Below are 20,398 nucleotides of genomic sequence, written 5' to 3'. Positions count from 1 at the left end.
CCGAAGGGGCAGCACTCCCTCCGCACTGGAGGGTCAGCCTGGATTTTGTGCTCAAGTCCCTGGAGTGGGCCTTGAACCCACGACCTCCTGACTCGGAGGCGAGAGTTTATATGTGATGCAGACAGCGGCACAGCAAGACCGTGTAGGAACCGGTTCCAGGCCGATGTGAAACAAAGCTGAAATAACAACAGAAAATGGTGGAAAAACTCAGCAGGCCAGGCAACATCCGTGGAGAGAAATTAGAGTCAACGTTTTGGGTCGAAACCCTTTATCAAGACTAAAGAGGCACAGGGAATGAAATAGATTAAGAGGCCGGGCTGGGAGAGAACAAAAGAGAAGAGACATTAAGAGGTATTCAAAACGAGACGAGATGGTGATAGGACTAGTGGAGACAAAAGACGGCTCTAGATTAGGTATGAAATGCGCTGGCAGAATGGGAGACAGCTGCCATGTGGGAAGAGAGAAAAAAAAGGGGGCGGGGGGGGGGGGGGGGTGGAAAACCAAAACAAAGGTGTGGATAAAAAATATAAGTAAAAATGTAATAGGGGCCGAGGTTATGATCTGAAATTGTTGAACTCGATATTGAGTCCGGAAGGCTGCAGAGTGCCTAATCGGAAGATGAGGTGCTGTTCCTCGAGTTTACGTTGAGCTTCCGTGGAACAATACAAGAGGCCAAGGACGGTGAGGTCCGAGTGGGAATGGAGCGGTGAATTAAAATGACAGGCGACCGGAAGCTCGGGGTCCCCCTTACGGACTGAATGGAGGTGTTCCGCAAAGCGGTCACCCAATCTGCGTTTGGTCTCCCCAATGTAGAGGAGACCGCATCGTGAGCAGCGAATACAGTATACTAAATTGCAAGAAGTACAAGTAAATCGCTGTTTCACCTGGAAGGGGTGTTTGGGGCCCTGGACAGTGGGAAGGGGGGAGGTATAAGAGCAGGTGTTACATCTCCTGCGCTTGCACGGGAAGATGCCAGGCGAAGGGGAAGGGGTGATAGAGGAGTGGACTAGGGTGTCTCGGAGGGAGACACCCTAGTCCAAAGCTGGATTGGTGAACGTGGGCAACCTCACATTGAGGAAGGGCAGACTCACACACAGACTAGATAGGTAGTTGTTCAGGGTGGATAGTTGATAGTTAACTATGCAGTGCTCATAAGTTCAACTGTCAGCGATACTACAAACAGCTTTATGCTTGGCAGAGAAACTCGTTTCCATTTCAGATATCCTTTCTCACTACCAGCCCCCAGGTTAGGTATCAGCACAGGCCAGATGCAGAGTGCAGCTCTCTCTCCTCTGCCCCCACAACAATGTGCCTTAGCCCTAAATGGAGCATTAGGAACATGAGGGGGCCACTCAGCCCCACGAGCCTGTTCCTCCATTCAATTAAATCACGGCTGAGCTGTACCTCAGCTCCATATCCCTCGATACCCTTACCAAACAAAAATCTATCGATCTCAGTCTCAAAATCTCAAACTGACCCCCAGCATCCACAGCCTTTTGGAGGAGAGAGTTCCAGATTTGTGTGGCCCATGTATATATTCAGCGGGAGAGTCTGCAGCCCCTGTATAGTTACCTGAAAGGGTTGTTCCTCAACATTTAGTTACACTTTAGTCACATCCTCCCAATCTATGACTGCTCGGTGCGGGGAGGGGAGGGGTGGGGGTGGGTGAGGGGAGGGGTTAGGGGTCGGGAGGGGTGGGGTGGGTTAGGGGCGGGGGCAGGGTGAGGTGTAGGGGCCAGGGTAGGGGTGGGTGAGGAGGGGTTAGGGGTGGGGTTGGGTGAGGTGTTAGGCGCGGGATCTTCTGGAGAGCCTGGCTGGTGCAGCAATTTGTAGGTCCAGGGTAGGCTGGGCCCATAGGGCTGGGGTGGGGGTGGGGGTGGTGGTCACTCCAGCTGCTTGCCTCTCCCCGCGGTCCTGTCCGAGCCTGGCTGGCCCTGGAGAGGGGACATGCAGTGTCCACGGGTACACTTGCTACCTTCCATATCTGGTGGGCTCCACAGGGTACAGAGCTTCGTAGGCTCTGGGAACATCATTTTGCTTTAGTTGGGAAGGTTCCCTTTGCTTTTTGTTGGGATTTTGTTTATTCTTTTAGTTTGATTGGACCGCGTGTTTCTTTCGTGTATTAGTGGTGCCCTAATAGAGGCCCTTGTTGTGCTGACTCTTGTTTACTGACCTTGGAACAACCCAGGGTCTCCCTGATTGGAGTGGGCCTTCTTTGATAGACCAGGGACTTGAGCACACAATCTAGGCGGACACTCCCAGTTCAGTACTGAGGGAGTGCTGCACTGTCGTCGGAGCCGTCTTTCAGATGAGACGTTAGCCCCGTTTGCCCTCTCAGGTGGATGCAAAAGATCCCAGGGCACTAGATCAAGGTAGAGCAGGGGAGTTTTCCCCGGTGCCCTGGGCCAATATTTATCCCTCAACCAACATCACTAAAAACAGATGATCTGCTCATTATCTCATCGCTGTTTGTGGGAGCTTGCTGTGCGTAAATTGGCTGCTGCATTTCCCACATTACACCAGTGACCAATGTTCCCTCTAAGCAGCGTGCGGGCACGGCTGCGCAGTAACATGAAAGATCCCGCGGAGACCGCTCGCAAGCTTTTACACTGGAAATACCGCGCTTGTGCAGAAATTTAAAGGGACCGCGCATTGAAAGAAAGCGGCCTCGCAGAACAAAGCTCAGCTAGCAGGGAACACCGACAGTGACGACACTTCAAAAGTACTTCGTTAACTGTAAAGCACTTTGGGACGTCCTGAGGTGTGAAAGGCGCTGTAGAAATGGAAGGCTTTTCCCTCTCTTTAACTACGTCAGTGTGACATTTTCCCTACTCGCCACCCTGGTCAGCATCCAATTGTGGCGCTTCATAACACAGATCTGTGAATTCCCCAGAATCCCGGGGTTGATCCTCGTCTGTACACCTGCGTATCACCTCAGGCAGCACAGTAACCAACTGAACCACGGAGGCACTGCAAGGAAAGTTTCCTTTAAGAAACACAGCTTAACCACAATTAATAAATGCCCTCCAGACTAACTATCTGTAACTCACTGAAACCAGATTAACTTACAGATGCTGGGTCCCGTTCTGTCTTTATGACCTTTGCCTGTGTTAGGATCAGCTTCTTGTGATCTGATCGGTCCTCCTCTTCCTCTTCTTCCTCCTCCTCTTCTTCCTCCTCCTCCTCCTCCTCCTCCAACTCTTTTTTAACTTCTGCCGTGAAAGGAATGCGGGCTCTACGAGGGAGAGAATCCTGCGGGAAAAAAAGTGCAGTCTGAAGGAGGGAGCCAGGTTACAGCGGTAACGAGCGTGCGTGCACGATGGTCTAAGTATTCGACCCGTCTCCACTACATCACCAAGACCGCCTACTTCAACCTCTGCAATAGCGCCAGCCTCCGCCACTGCTGAAACCCTCATCTATGCCTCCGTTACCTCTAGACTTGCCTATTCCAGTGCTCTCCTGGCCGGCCTCCCATCTTACACCCTCCGTAAACTTGAGCTCATCCAAAACTCTGCTGCCCGTGTCCCAACTGGCACCAAGTCCCGTTCACCCATCACCCCTGTGCTCACTGACCTACACAGGCTCCCGGTCCTGCAACAACTCGATTTTAAAATTGACATCCTAGTGTTCAAATCCTGCCAGGACTTCGTCCCTCCCTATCTCTAAAATCTCCTCCCACTCTACAATCCCCCGAGATCTCTGCACTCCTCCAATTCTGATCTCTTGTGCATCCCCCACTCCCTTCACCCCACCATTGGTGGCCGTGCCTTCAGCTGCCTGGGCTCCAAGCTCTGGAATTCCCTCTCTAAACCTCTCTGCCTCTCCACCCCTCTCTCCTACTTTAAGATGCTATTTAAAACCTACCAATTTGACCACTAATGTCTCCTTCTTTGGCTTGGTGTCAAATTTTGTTCAATAACGCTCTTGTAAAGCGCCTTGGGATTTTTTTTACTACGTTAAAGGCGCTATATAAATGCAAGATGTTGGAGCAGAGTGTGAAGGGGCAGCGAGTCTGCACATCAGACCCAGGTTAAAAAAAACTCTTGTTTTGTTAAAATATATTAGAAACCTGGTTCAGAGTAGGGTCCCCTTGCGCCAAGTTCCATTAGAGGGAGCCATGGTTCCAAGGTTGAGAACTGTTGGGAGGAGTGTCAGCCTCTCAGTGGTCGCGCTCCCCCCTCTCGAGTCAGAAGGTCCTGGGTTCAAGTCTCAACTCCAGAGACTCCAGCACATAATCCAGGCTGACTCTTCAGTGCTGCACTATCAGAGCTACTGTCATTTGGATGAGACATTAAACCAAGGCCCCATTTCTCCTCTCAGGTGGATGTAAAAGGTCCCACAGCACTATTTTGAAGAGGAGCAGGCGAGTTCTCCCCGGTGTCCTGGCCAATATTTATCCCTCAATCAACATCACTAAAACAGATATATCCGGTCAAATATCTCATTGCTGTTTGTGGGAGCTTGCTGTGTGCAAATTGGCTGCCACGTTTCCTACATTACAACAGTGACCACACTTCAACAGTACTTCATTGGCTGTGAAGCGCTTTGGGATGTCCTGAGGTTGTGAAAGGCGCTGTAGAAATGCAAGGCTTTCTTCTTTAAATACACAGCGTAAGTGGATTTCTTGGTGAATGCAGTGAAGACTTGCCTGTCAGACCCACAATGTATTTCCCCCTTTAAGCCCAAGAGCAGCGAAGGAAACTGTCATTGCTTCACTGTTGTACAGACTGAGATCAAAGGCTGGAATATTCCTGTTTGTATGGCTTAATACAACTGCAGGTAGTGCCTTTACCCACTAGCTCATGAGATGAGCCCAGGCCCATTCACGGGTTTATATACAGCCCGTGCCCGCATGCAGCAAGACCTAGGCTATATTCAGGCTTGGGCAGAGAAGTGGCAAGTAACATTCATGCCACACAAGTGCCAGGCAGTAACCATCTACAACAAGAGACAGTCTAATCACCTCTTGATATTCAACAGCATTACCATCCCAGAGTCTCCCACCATCAAAATCTTGGGGTCGCACTTACCAGAAACACAACTGGACCAGCCACATAAATACTGTGGCTACAAGAGCAGGTCAGAGGCTGGGTATTCTGTGGCGAGTGTCCCACTTCCTGACTCCCCAAAGCCTCTCCTTCTCTCCTTCTTAGGCAGTCCCTCGGAACCGAGGATGACTTGCTTCCACATTAAAAATGAGTTCGCAGGTGTGGGACCTACAGTCTCTGTCACAGGTGGGGCAGACGGTGGTGGAAGGGGCGGGTGGGTGGGGTGCTTGGGTTCACGTGCGCTCCTTGCTCTCCTTGCGCTTGCTCCTGGTGAAGAGGCTCTAGGTGTTCGGCGCCTTCCCGGATGCTTCTCCTCCACTTTGTGTGGTCTTGGGCCAGGGATTCCCAGGTGTCAGTGGGGATGTTACACTTTTTCAAGGAGGCTTTGCGGGTGTCCTTGAAGCATTTCCTCTGTCCACCTGGGGCTCTCTTGCCGTGCCGGAGCTCCGAGTAGAGCGCTTGTTTTGGGAGTCTCGTATCGGGCATGTGGACAATGTGACTCGTCCATCGGAGCTGATCGAGCGTGGTCAAAGCTTCGATGCTGGGGATGTTGGCCTGAGCAAGAACACTGACGTTGGTGCACCTACCCTGCCAATGGATTTGCAGGATCTTGCGGAGGCAGCACTACCTACACGATTAAGGCGAAACAGCCCAGGAACACTCGGTGACTGCTTGCGGGAACGAGCGGTCACTTAGGCGAGATGATCGACCGATTAAACCGTGCCCCAGTGAGCGGCCAGAGCCTTTCAAAAAACACAATATGCCTGACTCTCGCTTTTTATGATCCACAGGGTCAGATAAGTGGACCCAAAGCCTCTGCACTACCTACAAAGGTAGGTTTTGAAAACTGTAGAGTGACCTTGATGTCCATATACACAAATCCTTAAAAGGTGGCAGGGCAAGTTGATAAGGTGGTTCAAAAAGCACATGGGTTATTCAGGTTTATAAATAGAGGAATAGAATATAAAAGCAAAGAGAACATGTTAGAACTTTATAAATAACCGGTTAGGCCTCAGCTGGTGTATTGTGGACAATTCTGGGAACTACACTTCAGGACAGATGTAAAGGCCTTAGAAAGGGTACAGAGCAGGTTTACCAGGATCAGGGATGAGGGACTTCAGTTATGAGGAGAGGTTGGAAAGTTCGGACTGTTCTCCTTGGAAGAGAAGGTTAAGAGGGGACCTAATAGAGGTTTTCAACATGATGAGAGGTTTTGATGGAGTAGATAGAGAAAATTATTCCCTCTGGCGAGTGGGTCAATAACTAGAGGTCATAGATTTAAAATCATCGGGAAAAGATCTAGAGGGGAGAGGAGGAGAAATTGTTTCACCAAGTTGTCGGGATCTGGAACACTCGACCTGAAAAGGTGATGGAAGCTGATTCCATAAATAATTTTAAAAAGGGAGTTGGACGGGTACTGGAGGATGAGCAACTTACAGGGTTAGGGACAAAAAGCGGGGATGTGGGACTGAGCACGACTGCTCTTTCAAAGAGCCAGCACAGGCACGACGGGCCGAATGGCCTCCTTCTGACTTGTGCTTTCATATAAACTTACGGCACAGGAGTGCGATGGAATAATCTCCACTTGCCTGGATGAGTGCAGCTCCAATAACACTCAAGAAGCTCAACACCATCCAGGACAAAGCATCTACCATCTTAAACATCCACTCCCTCCACCCCACAGTGCACCGTGGCTTCCTCTACCCCATTTAGACTCTTATTCTCCAAGCAGTACGTGGCCTCCTTATTCTTCCCACCAAAATGCACCACCTCACATTTATCTGTATTGAAATTCAGTTGCCATTCTATAACCTTTTTGTATACACAGTACTCGAAGTGTGGTCTAACCAAGAAATAATTGCATTCTTGCAGTGCCTTTCACAATCTCAAGATGTCCCAAAGTGCTTTACATCCACTGAAGTAACCGGGCCTCACCTTTCTGTCAATTCCCACTGGCTGGTCCACACTCTTGGCATCACCGAATATCAAAGCCCCGTTCCTGCCAATTTTGACCTGCTTCTTGTACGTGTAGTAAAACTCGACACACTGGGCCACTGTCTTCGTCTTCACCTGTAAAACACAAGGGTGCTCATCATAGAATCTCCCAGCACAGAAAAGGAGTCATTTGTCCCATCGTGCCGGCTCTTTGAAAGAGGCTCTCCAATTTGTTCCACACCCCTGCTCTTTACCCATAGGTCTGTAAATTGTTCCCCTTCAAGTGTATATTCGGTTCCCTTTTGAAAGTTAATGGCCCAGAAATTCGGGTCTCCACGGGTGAGTATGCACGGGGTACTCACCCATAGGCCCAATGGAAGTGCTGGTTTCCTGCATGCACTGCGCATGCGCGGGAAACCGGCACTTTCGTTCCCCTGAACGAAGGGGTTCAGAGTTCGAACGCGTGCGCAGGAGAGGCTGCGCGTGCGCATCGAACTTAGGTTTTTTTTGCAGGTTTTCCCAGGAAGGTAAGTCTCCAGAAGTTACACATTTAAAAAGCAGTCGCAAGGCCTGCTTTTTACAAGGTAAGTGGTGAATTAATTAAAATTAAAACATTTTTTCCACAGGTTTATTATTTTTAAATACTTTAAAGGTAAGTTTATTTTTAGCCCCGTTAGGAAATAAAATTATTTTTCAAAAATTTACATTATTGTTTAAAATAGTTACTTCATGTAATTTATAGTTTATTTAAAAAATGTGATTTTTAAAAAATTTATTTGAAGTTTGTGATGTTTTGGGGCTTGTAGTATTTATAGGTTTGACAGCACTTCCTGTCAAACTTATGAATGAAGCATTCCCTCCTCCGATTGGCTCCCCATGGCCCACGTGATCCCAGGGGACACATCGAACTAACTGCGCCCCTGGAATACGCAAGCACTGCGTGCCGGCAGTTGGAGCAGGCCCAGGATCGCAATTCCATGTGGGCCCACAGCTCAACGGCCGGCGCGCTAGGTAAGTGCAGGTCGGGGGCTTACACCCACGGGAAGCCCCCGACCCGAATTTCTGGGCCATTATTGAATCTTCCAGCACCCTTTCAGGCAGCACAGTCCAGAGCACAAGTCGCTGCGTAAAAAAATATTTCTCCTGTCGCCTCTGGTTCTTTTGCCAATTACCTTAAATCTGTGTCCTCTGGTTACCGAGCCTCCTGCCAGTGGAAACCGTTTCTCCTTATTAACACGATCAAAACCTTTCATAATTTTGAACTCCTCTATTAAATCTCCCCTTAACCTTCTCTGCTCTCCATGCCAGCAGAATCGGCACACATCCTCTCCACCTTGGCATGCAGCACATTGGGTCTTACCAGCTTCTGAACGTGGAAGAAATCCTTCTTGTGCGCGATCAGCCCCTTGTTGAACATCATCTTCTCTGCTGCTGTCCACTTATCTGACCCTGTGGATCATAAAAAGCGAGTCAGGCATATTGTTTTTTTTGAAAGGCTCTGGCCGCTCACTGGGGCACGGTTTAATCGGTCGATCCTCTCGCCTGAGTGACCGCTCGTTCCCGCGAGCAGTCACCGAGTGTTCCCGGGCTGTTTCGCCTTGTGGGTCGGCGCGGCCTGAGCCCAACCCGGTCCTTGGCCTCCTTCCAGCAGGTCCCGCTTGCATGGCGCTCAGTGGGGGCACGTTGGGGACTTGTGGATGATTTCGTTCATCCGCTCCCTCCCTTTCCACAGGGGGGTGGGGAGGGGAGGGGGGAGGGGATGGTGCTGAGGCCAATTGCAGCGTCTCAACAGTGATTGGGTAACTCCGCACGGACCGGAAACTGCATCCGGGACCTTCCCTCTGTGGCCTCGCCCCTCCCTAGCTCTGTAACCTCCTCCAGCCCTACAACCCTCAGATCTCTGCGCTCCTCCAATTCTGGCCTCTTGTGCATCCCCTATTCTAATTGCTCCTCCATTGGCGGCCGTGCCTTCAGTTGCTGAGGCCCTAAGCTCTGGAATTCCCTCCCTAAACCTCTCCGCCTCTCCTCCTTTCAGATGCTCCTTATAACCTACCTTTTGGTCACCTTTCCTAATATTTCCATAAGTGGCTCGGTGTCAAATTTTGTTTGATAGTCGCTCCTGTGAAACACCTTGGGATGTTTTACTACGCTAAAGGCGCTATATAAATGCAAGATGTTGTGTGAGGGGAGCGCCTCAGGACTACGACAGGCAGGGAAGCATCGAAGGCGTTGCACGGTGCTTTTTATTCCTGATGCTCTCCCAAAAAGCTGGTAATGGGGCTGACATGAATCAGTCATTCATGAAAGAAAGACTTATGAAATAATACTGAGCGGCCTGCGGGTGGCGCTGTCCAGGGAGAGGATAAATACTCGGGCACGGGCCCAGCTTGCGCAGGACATTCTTAACAGGAACTAGTGAAGGACACAAGTAGACCTCCATGTTGTAAAACAGTTGATTAAAGCTTTGTTTAACGCTTAGACCAAGTGCCTAGTAGTTTTCTTACGTCAGGGACTGCATTGACAATTTAAGTGGCATTGAAAGTCCATCAGCGCAGATGAGAAAATAAAACAAAGAACTTGTATTTCTATAGCGCCTTTCATGACCTCAGGATGTCCCAAAGCCCTTTACAGTCAATTAAATACTTTTGAAGTCACTGTTGTAATGTAGGAAACGCAGCAGCCAATTTGCACTCAGCAAGGTCCCACAAACAGCAATGAGATAATGACATCTTTTTATTATGTTGGTTGAGGGATAAATATTGGCCAGGACACCGGGGATAACTCCCCTGCTCTTCTTCAAAATCGTGTCGTGGGATCTTTTACATCCACCTGAGGGGGCAGTCGGGGCCTCGATTTAACGGCTCATCCGAAAGACGGCACCTCCAACAGTGCAGCACTCCCACTGCACTGCACTGGAGTGTCATGTGCTCAAGTCACTGGAGTGGGACTTGTCTCTCTGTCAAAAGGTCATAGGTTCAAGAGTGCTACCACTGAGCCATGGCTGACATCTCTGTAACTAGTGTCAGACACCAGACTGTGAGGCATGCAGCATTGTTAAGGTGCGGAAGCCTCACTGCGCCTGTCAGTGACAGCACTGCCTGCTCCACAGTCAATACTGACTCTGCACCGTCTACAAAGGATGACTGATGCTTCCCTTTTTTTTTAAAATTAGTTCCTGGGATGTGGGCATCGCTGGCAAGGCCAGCATTTATTGCCCATCCCTAATTGCCCTTAAGAAGGTGGTGGCGAGCCGCCTTCTTGAACCGCTGCAGTCCGTGTGCCGTTAGGGAGGAAGTTCCAGGATTTTGACCCAGCGACGATGAAGGATCGGCGATATACTTCCAAGTCAGGATGATGTGTGGCTTGGAGGGGAACTTGGAGGTGATGGTGTTCCCATACGCCTGCTGTCCTTGTCCTTCTAGGTGGAAGAGGTCGTGGGTTTGGGAGGTGCTGCCAAAGAAGCCTTGGCGAGTTGCTGCAGTACATCTTGTAGATAGTACACACTGCAGCCACGGTGCGCTGGTGGTGGAGGGAGTGAATGTTTAAGGTGGTGGATGGGGTGCTGATCAAACGGCCTGCTTTGTCCTGGATGGTGTTGAGCTTCTTGAGTGTTGTTGGAGCTGCACTCATCCAGGCAAGTGGAGAGTATTCCATCACACTCCTGACTTGTGCCTTGTAGATGGTGGAAATAATGCCGAGTCGCAGCCATGGTTTTGGTTCTCGTCCGGAGTTCCTGGACCCAAAAGAAGGAAAGTGCGAAAGCAAACGAGTAGAGTGTCAGAGGATAAGGGTAAAGGCTCCCACTTACCCGCGTAGTGGTAATTGACCAGCGCCCTGCTCCTGACCCGGGGAGTCCTTTTAATAAGCAGCATGTTCAGGGCCGTCTGATGGGGATAAGAAAAACAACAACATGGGCAATGGGAACAAATAAATAGGAATATATACATACACACGCATATACATGCACATTATATACAAAGTGTGTGTGTGTGTGTGATATATATACACACACTATATGAAATATATACTGTATATATTATACACATCTATATAGGGGGACAGGCCACACACACACTCAGAGATTTAGGACTGCTTACCAATATGTTGCCCTTTGACGCGTGCAGACAGTGTAAAGTGAGTTCCTGGTTAGTGCCTCCTCCTGGTAAAATGTTGGAACAGGCCAGTGTCATCAGGTCCTCCACTACAGGTGCAAACCGAACAAGAGTATGCGTCAGGTACAGGGAACAGTGACACACCGTCTCTGGGTGACCGGGGTTTCTCTCTTCCCCCCCACCCCCCGCCCACCAACACCCCAAAAAAATTCCTTACCTCCTCTCCTGAAGATGATGAATCTTTGCTGGTGTTAGCCTGTCAGGCACTGAACAGCTGGCAGGTCACCTCGGAGGTGAGTGAGGCCAGACAGCGAATGGCAGTGGGCTATTCGACCATAGGAGCCTTGTCCACGCCTCTCCTCATTCATACACCTTCCAGCAGGAGACAGTGGACATCGATCAGGAGCAAGGAACCTGGCTGTCTGTTGCCTCCCTTCTGCCCGAGCCTATTGCAGCGAGGCCAATTGTAGCCCTCCCCCTATTGGTGCCTCTGTTGGGAGCATCAAGCTCAGCACAGACTGGAGTTTGAACAACAGCTAGCATTTACATCGTGTCTTTAACGTAGTAAAATGTCCCAAGGCGCTTCACATCACAGGAGTGTAATCAGACAATAAATTTGACACCGAGCCACATAAAGAAATCGTAGGACCGGTGACCAAAAGCTTGGTCAAAGGGGTAGGTTTCAAGGAGTGCCTTAAAGGAAAGAGAGGTGGCGAGGTTTAGGGAGGGAATTCCAGAGCTTGGGGGCCCAGGCAGCTGAAGGCACGGCCACCAGTGGTGGAGCGATGAAAACCGGGAATGCACAAGAGGCCAGAATTGGAGGAGCGCAGAGATCACAAAGGGTTGTGGGTCTGGAGGAGGTTACAGCGATAGGCAGGGGCGAGGCCATGGAGGGATCGGAATATGAGGATGAGAATTTTAAAACTGAGCCGTTGCCGGATCGGGAGCCAGTGTAGGTCAGCGAGTACAGGGGTGATGGGTGAACCAGCACTGCCTCCGCAAGATCCTGCAAATCCATTGGCAGGATAGGCGCACCAACATCAGTGTTCTTGCTCAGGCCAACATCCCCAGCATCGAAGCTTTGACCATGCTCGATCAGCTCCGATGGACGAGTCACATTGTCCACATGCCCAATAAGAGGCTCCCAAAACAAGCGCTCTACTCGGAGCTCCGGCACGGCAAGAGAGCCCCAGGTGGGCAAAGGAAACGCTTCAAGGACACCCTCAAAGCCACCTTGAAAAAGTGTAACATCCCCACCGATACCTGGGCATCCCTGGCCCAAGATCGCACAAAGTGGAGGAGAAGCATCCGGGAAGGCGCCAAACACCTCGAGTCTCTTCGCCGGGAGCAAGCGGAAGCCAAGCGCAGGCAGCGCAAATCAACCCAAGCACCCCACCCACCCGCCCCTTCAACCACCGTCTGCCCCACCTGTGACAGAGACTGTAGGTCCCGCATTGGACTCATCAGTCACCTGCAAACTCATTTTTAATGTGGAAGCAAGTCATCCTCGGTTCCAAGGGACTGCCTAAGAAGAGGAGAAGATGGGTGAACGGGACTCGGTGCGAGTCACAATACGTGCAGCTTTTTGTGGCCTGTTTGGTCCAATATCACTGATCCGTTGCCGAAGCTCACATTATTGGCCAGGCTTAACATCACATTTAGCTACTTATCGATTGCTGGATGGCACCATTCCCCAGAAGACAAAATCCTCCGGCAACGTAGTGGCACCCAATAGCTGAGGGTTCAAAGTGCAAGGGAGTAAAGGTTGTCAAACGATGTATTTACTAACAAAGTGAGTATTGTCACCACTGTCTCAGCCAATGAGCTGGAGGCAGGGCAGGACTTGCAGCAGGACTCACAGCAAACTGTCTATTTTACAGAAAACAAACTCTATTTACTCTGCAAACAGTGTCTATTTAAACAGAGTCTCCACAAACTACAGCAACAGGACTCATGACTGAAACTACAGCAAAGTCTCCCGATAAAAGCAGGATTATTTCTCCAGCAAAACGCAGTGAGTGGAGGAGAGTAACACAATACAAACAATGTGTGTAAAATCAATCCCTGTCAATCACTTACAGGAGTGCGGTCTCCAGGCCTGATTGACGGGGGGGGGCAATTACTCAATCATCTCCATTCTAGCCAGGGCTTGTGGCCTCACCATATGCAGCCATTTAATAAACGGTGTTTCAACACATATTCTCACCTCTCTGCTGGGTAAGCCAATTGGTTTTCTGGCCCTCCCAGGGCTTGAACACTAGGTCAGCGTGGTTGGCATCTAACGCAGCCAGGGACTTGTCCCGCAGCCCGGGTATCACAGCCTGGAACTGTGGGCCCATGTTAATCCGCCTGAGGAGGAATGGGACGGAGAAAGCTGTAAAGTGGAGAGACTCCCCCCACCCCCCCCCCCCGCCAAACTAACCCTGTAAAGTGGAGAGACTCCCCCCCCGCCAAACTAACCCTGTAAAGTGGAGAGACTCCCCCCCCCAAACTAACCCTGTAAAGTGGAGAAACTCCCCCCCCCCAAACTAACCCTGTAAAGTGGAGAGACTCCCCCCCAAACTAACCCTGTAAAGTGGAGAGACTCCCCCCCCCAAACTAACCCTGTAAAGTGGAGAGACTCCCGCGCCCCCCCCGAAACTAACCCTGTAAAGTGGAGAGACTCCCCCCCCCAAACTAACCCTGTAAAGTGGTGAGACTCCCCCCCGCCAAACTAACCCTGTAAAGTGGAGAGACTCCCGCACCCCCCCCCCGAAACTAACCCTGTAAAGTGGTGAGACTCCCCCCGCCCACCCCCACCCCCCAAACCAACCCTGAGCAAACGCAGAAACATTTCAACTCCTGGTAATTAGACAACCCGCCAGGATTTTTCTTTTTAAACGGCGACTTTTAAGTAAACGTCACATTGATGGGTTTTTATTATAAATTGAATTCCGTAGATGCTTTGGGAAAGAAAATACATTTGCTACCTAGTTTTCTTTACACAGGAACTGGAGGAGGCCATTCAGCTCCTCGAGCCTGTTCCACCATTCAATAAGATCTTGGCTGATCTGCACCTCAACTCCATTAACTCACCTTTGCTCCATATCCCTCGACACCCTTCCCCAGCAAAAATCTAGCGGTCGCAGTCTTGAAAGCTCCAATTGACCCACGGCCTTTAGGGAGAGAGTTCCAGATTTCCACTACCCTTTTGTGTGAAGAAGTGCTTCCTGACATCACCCCCTGAACAGCCTCGCTCTAATTTTAAGGTGAGGCCCCCTTGTTCTCGACTCCCCCACCAGAGGAAATAGTTTCTCTCTATCTACCCCATCGAATCCTTTAATCATTACAGGCATCAATAGGGCATCAGTGGTGAGGTTATCAGTACAAGCCACATGAAGACTGAAATGGTCTCGGGCAGTGTTACTCCCTCAATCTTCTCCCCTCCATTCCCGAGGGTGCTGTCGGTTGCTGGGGCAGTCGCTCTTTCGCGCTCTCTCTCTTTTTCCGTTCCCCCCCCGCCCCCGGCGTAACCCTGTATGGCGAGTTCTGAATGGCTGACCATGGAAGTGTATCAGGTCAAGCGTGATCCTGTCCCACCCAACATCTCTAGGCGTTTATGTGTGAAGGGGTTTGGGGGCTGCTTGAATCCCACCCCCAAGGGTCACTGAGGCCAAGCTGTAACTCGACTTCAACTGTCCAATCCGAGAGAGTCTGAGTCAATACAGACTGGGCAGAGCTTGCACCCCCCCTGGCTGCCGCTGATCGTACAGTGATGGAAGCGACGCTTGCTTGCTCAGATGACGTCCCGTGCCACACTTCAGCAGGGACCGTCTGTGTGTAAACAAGAAAAGGCAACGCGTTTTACGGTTACTTACGGTTCAACACTTGCCGGAGTAGCTTCGCTCATGAGGGAGAGAACCGGAGGAGGGGTATCGGCACTGTCTAGAAAAAAAAAAGAGAAAATATTACAAACGTCACAGCCACGTCAAAGGCCCAGAGCTGGAGGCTGTCGGCTCTCAGTGACCAAAGGATGCTACATACTAAACCTCAGCCAGTCTCCCTGTGAGCTGCACTGTGATCTGCGCTGTCTGGTTCTTCTAATGCGCGGTCCCTTTCATATTTTGCTCATGTTTACAATATAGAAGCTGGTGGGCAGCCTGCACGGGACCATTCCCATTATTGAGGGGCCGGGCAGGACCATTCCCATTACTGAGAAACATAGAAGATAGGAGCAGCAGTCGGCCATTCGGCCCCTCGAGCCTGCTCCGCCATTCAATGAGATCATGGCTGATCATCCAAATTCAGTACCCTGTCCCTGCCTTCTCCCCATACCCCTTGATCCCTTTAGCCTTAAGAAATATATCCAACTCCTTCTTGAATATATTTAATGTATTGGCCTCTACTGCCTTCTGTGGTAGAGCATTCCACAGGTTCACCACTCTCTGGGTGAAGAAATTCCTCCTCATCTCTGTCCTAAATGGCTTACCCCTTAGACTGTGACCCCTGGTTCTGGACTCCCCCGCCATCGGGAACAGCCTTCCTGCATCTAGTCTGTCTAGTCCTGTTAGAATTTTATAAGTTTCAATGAGATCCCCTCTCATTCTTCTAAACTCTAGCAAATATAAGCCTAATCGACCCAATCTCTCTTCATACATCATTCCTGCCATCCCCGGTATCAGCCTGGTGAATCTTCGCTGCACTCCCTCCATGGCAAGAACATCCTTCCTCAGATAAGGCGACCAAAACTGCACACAATACTCAAGGTGTGGTCTCACACCAAGGCCCTGTACAACTGCAGCAAGACATCCTTGTTCCTGTACTTGAATCCTCTCGCTATGAAGGCCAACATACCATTTGCCTTCTTAACTGCCTGCTGCACCTGCATGCTTACCTTCAGCGACTGGTGCACAAGGACACCCAGGTCTTGTTGCACTTCCCCTTCTCCCAATCTATTGCTGTTCAGATAATAATCTGCCTTCCTGTTTTTGCCACCAAACTGGATAACCTCGCATTTATCCACATTATACTGCATCTGCCATACATCTGCCCAATCGCCCAACCTGTCCAAATCACACTGGAGTTTTCTCTGCATCCTCCTCACAGCACACACGCCCACCCAGCTTTGTGTCGTCTGCAAATTTGGAGTTATTACATCTAGTTCCCTCGTCTAGATCATTAATATATAGTGAATAACTGGGGTCCTAGCACCGATCCCTGCGGTACCCCACTAGTCACTGCCTGCCACTTGGAAAAAGACCCGTTTATTCCAACTCTTTGCTTCCTGTCTGCCAACCAGTTTTCTATCCAAGTCAGTACCTTACCCCCAATCCCATGCGCTTTAACTTTGCACGCTAGTCTCTTATGCAGGACCTTATCGAAAGCCTTCTGAAAGTCCAAATACACCACATCCACTGGTTCTCCCTTATCTAATCTACCAGTTACATCCTCAAAAAATTCCAGTAGATTAGTCAAGCACGATTTACCTTTTGTAAATCCATGTTGACTTTGTCCGATCTTGTCACTATTTTCCAAGTGCTCTGCTATTACATCTTTTATAATGGACTCTAGCATTTTCCCCACTACTGATGTCAGGCTTACCAGTCTATAATTCCCCGTTTTTTCTCTACCACCTTTTTTAAATAGTGGGGTAACATTAGCTACCCTCCAATCCATGGGAACTGTTCAGAGGGGCTGGGCGGGACCATTCCCGTTACTGAGGGGCCGGGCAGGTTACTGAGGGCCCGGGCGGGACCGTTCCCATTACTGAGGGGCCGGGCGGGACCTTTGCGGGAACGTTGCTCATAGTCCTCTTCGCCTTATACGGACTGCACTTGCCTTACAACAACACCACCTTGCATCTGTATAGCGCCTTTAACTTCGTAAAACGTCCCAAGGCTCTTCACAAGAGCGTAATCAAACAAAAATTAACACTGAGCCATATATGGCTTCGCCCCTCCCAATCCCTGTAACTTCCTCCAGCCCTACAACCCTCCGAGATCTCTGTGCTCCTCCAATTCGGGCCTCTTGCGCATCCCCGATTTTAATCGCTCCACCATTGGCGGCCGCGCCTTCAGCTGCCGAGGCCCTAAGTTCTGGAATGCCCTCCCTAAACCTCTCCACCTCTCGTTCCTCCTTTAAGACGCTGCTTAAAACCTACCCCTTCCTGTCCTAATATCTCATGTGGCTTGGTAGCTTCTTGGAACGTTTTACTACTTTAAGGGCGCTATATAAATGCAAGTTGTTGTTGTAAGGCCATGGAGGGATTTGAACTTGAGGATGTGAAACATACAGCTTCACATTTTAGCAGCGGTGGTGCATATTGCCCAAGATTGTAGGCAAATAATATAAAAATATATACAGCGAATCACTGCTTTTGTGCTAAATACTCGTGTTAAACAGAAGTTACTCCCCACTGAGGATTAGGAGCCGCGCTGCTCTGTTGGAGAGAAAAGCTCAGCAGGTCTGGAGAAGGCCAGGTGGTTAAATGAGGGGCGAGAGAGCAGCAGCTGTGGCTCCCTAACCGTCTGTGTTGACGCCCCCTCGGGAAAGAGGGAAAAGGGGAAAGAGAGAGAGAGAGAGAGAGAGAGAGAGAGAGAAAAACGAGAGAGAGAGAGAGAGAGAGAGAGAGATTGTCTGACCACTCGAAGTTAGGGTGTGATATATTGTGGCACCCTGAGGTTGTGAAAGGTGAGTTCTTTCCATCTTTCTATTGCCAGACCTGTAACCACCAATTTATCCCAATCTCCACACACACTCAATTCAGTTTCGAGTGGGCATAAATCTATAATGTAATCGCACTGCTGGGGGAAGTGTGGAGCGGCGGGGGGGGCGGTTTGTAGACATGATTTATGAATTCCACCCACCCAGCACGATACATCCCTGAATTCCAGCGCCATTCGCCACTGGTTTTGAATTGAGAGGTTCACTGCGTCAGGTATCGATACACGATTTATACCGCTGCGGGGGTGGGGGGGTGGGGAAAGTCAACTGAACAAAAGACTCACTTGATCGGCTTAAACAGGCTTTGGGCGTAGACCTTGGGGTGACCGGTTGGGACGAGTTGGTTGAGGCAGAAAGGAAGGCGTTGAAGTAGAGCCCCGAGCCCTCCCGCATGGGGCTGAGGATGGGCGGGGGGGTGTAGGGCGGTGGTTGGAAGTTCCTGTCCATGGGGTGCTCCAGCAGCCTGACCGGCGAGCGCAGGTTGCTCTGGTAGAGGGCGCCGGGTGGGTAAGTGATGACCGAGACATGGTTGAGGGGCTTGGGTGGAATGAAAAGAGGCTCCGGTCTGGGGCGTCGTTTCAGTTTGGCCGTCAGGTTGGCCTGACCTTTGGGGCTTCCATCCTCCTGCAAAGACAGGCGTCACGTTATTTAGACACACACAAAGATTGTACAGTGAAATCTGCAAATTACAGACACCGTAGGGACTGGCATCAGCTGTCCTTATTTTCAAGTTGGTCACTACACGTACTGTAAAATTTCTCAGTAGAATGGCGAGTTCTTTGCCCGGCGCCCACAGTGACAGTGAAACCGCTCTGTGTCTGGGGCAGAGCCATGCCAGCATTCAATCCCAGAGACAGAGCCATTCCCACTCCCATAAAAGCCATTCCTTTCACAAAACCCACTGCCGACTCACGCTGACCTCAGGAGAATTTGGGGGGCAGAAAGAAGCCAAGCTATGATCCTGATTCAGTGCAAGTGCCACACACACACAGCAGCTTTGCAACAGGCTCTGTCCCAGGCTTTACATTGTAAACAGGCTTGGTACATTGAAGGTACATAGTTCCTAATTTTCAAGTGTCCATGGCTTCAGACTGCCTCTTGTATATTTTACCACACAAGTTATTTGGGTCTCCCAATAAGTGTCTATTTTTTGGGCGTGTCTGTTTATACAGGTTTGTTTCACTGTAGTTACTCCCTGCAGTATGGCTCTGTCTACAACTGACCCATAGGCCTGTATTCCCTTGTATATTGAAGATTACAGGGTGATCTGATTGAGGTGATTAAGATGATTAAAGGGTTGGCTAGGGTAGATAGAGAGAAACTATTTCCTCAGGTGGGAGGGTCCAGAACCAGGGAATATAACCTTAAAATTAGAGCTAGACTGTTCAGGGAGTGATGTCAGGAAGCACTTCTTCACACAAAGGGTAGTGGAAATCTGGAACTCTCGCCCTCAAAAAGCAGTTGAGGCTGGGGGGTCAAGTGAAAATTTCAAGACTTGAGATTGATAGGTTTTTGTTCGGTAAGGGTATCCAGGGATACAGAACCAAGGCGAGAAATGGAGTGGAGGTGCAGATCAGCCATGATCTAATTGAATGGCGGAACGGGCTCGAGGGGCTGAATGGTCTCCTCCTGGTCCTATGGTCCTAGAAGCCCGACTTCAACCTTCAGTCAGTGTTGAGTCAGCTGATCTTAGCTAGGACAAGAGCACAAGAGCTGTAATTGGCCTCAGTGCCCTCAAGTTAAAGGACGGGTGTGGGGGAGATCAGGTAGGGTTAGCACCCAGAATCACTATGCAGTGACCCCCCTACTGGAAAGTGTGTCTTCTACAAGCCAAGGAAAGGAGAGGATCAGGCTCGAAGGCAGTAGCCCCAGGCTAGAATTAGCCGACTGACATTCATCGTCCAAGCTTCCACATAGAAAGTGGTTACAGAGACGAGGTACTGTAGTGTGCCTCAACCCTGTGAATCGATCCCAGGTACTGTGGTGGAGTGGTTATGTTACTAGACTAAAGGCCTGGACTAAAAATCCAGCAAATCACAACGATTTACAAAAAAAAAGCAATAAAACATGTGACCATGAAGCTGTTGGATTGTCATAAAAACCCACTGGTTCACTAATGTCCTTTTAAGGAAGGAAATCTGCCATCCTTACCCGGTCTGGCCTATATGTGACTCCGGGACCACACCAATGTGGTTGACTCCTAACCGCCCTCTGAAATGGCCAAGCAAGCCACTCAGTGTATTGGTTGAAGAAGGTGGGCGACCACCACCTTCGAGGCAACTAAGGATGAGAAATAAATGCCAGCCTTGCCAGTGATACCCACATGACCTGAAAAGAGAACACGGTTGATAGGCCGAGTGGACTATATTTCTTGCGTTCTCACGAGCGTTTACTAGTCCTCACTCTACTGACGAGGCTGTACCAGACCAGTCCACCAGTATTTTCTTCAGATTAGACCCATCACTTCAAATCGTTCATCCAAAACCCAATATAGGGTCAAGTGAAGTGGATCGTGCCTTCACTGGAACGATTAGGGTGATGACATACCAAAGGTGGAGGAATAGGGTTGGCGAAGTGAATTGGTCACTTCTGTAACATCGC

The 20,398-nt window shown here is 50.0% G+C and overlaps 1 protein-coding gene across 7 annotated transcripts in view; it reads right to left on the bottom strand.

Moving 5' to 3' along the window:
* The window catches only part of mideasb (mitotic deacetylase associated SANT domain protein b), a 74,327-nt gene that overhangs the window by 10,566 nt on the left and 43,363 nt on the right, over nucleotides 1-20,398 (bottom strand). For all 7 annotated transcript variants that reach the window (XM_086003800.1, XM_086003802.1, XM_086003801.1 and 4 more), the window contains exons 4-11: nucleotides 18,082-18,421; nucleotides 14,953-15,019; nucleotides 13,302-13,444; nucleotides 11,081-11,184; nucleotides 10,792-10,867; nucleotides 8,344-8,432; nucleotides 6,984-7,118; nucleotides 3,070-3,252 (exon numbers count right to left, since the gene is read on the bottom strand). In XM_086003800.1, coding sequence (XP_085859926.1) covers nucleotides 3,070-3,252; nucleotides 6,984-7,118; nucleotides 8,344-8,432; nucleotides 10,792-10,867; nucleotides 11,081-11,184; nucleotides 13,302-13,444; nucleotides 14,953-15,019; nucleotides 18,082-18,421 — 1,137 coding nt within the window. The remainder of the gene's footprint in view (nucleotides 1-3,069; nucleotides 3,253-6,983; nucleotides 7,119-8,343; nucleotides 8,433-10,791; nucleotides 10,868-11,080; nucleotides 11,185-13,301; nucleotides 13,445-14,952; nucleotides 15,020-18,081; nucleotides 18,422-20,398) is intronic.

This window comes from Somniosus microcephalus, chromosome 12 (genome assembly GCF_052327205.1).
Source record: "Somniosus microcephalus isolate GS21.2 chromosome 12, FLI_Smic_1.0, whole genome shotgun sequence".
Classification (NCBI taxonomy): domain Eukaryota; kingdom Metazoa; phylum Chordata; class Chondrichthyes; order Squaliformes; family Somniosidae; genus Somniosus; species Somniosus microcephalus.
The sequence above is the reverse complement of the archived record's forward strand: the minus strand, read 5'-3'. Positions and strand labels throughout refer to the sequence as shown.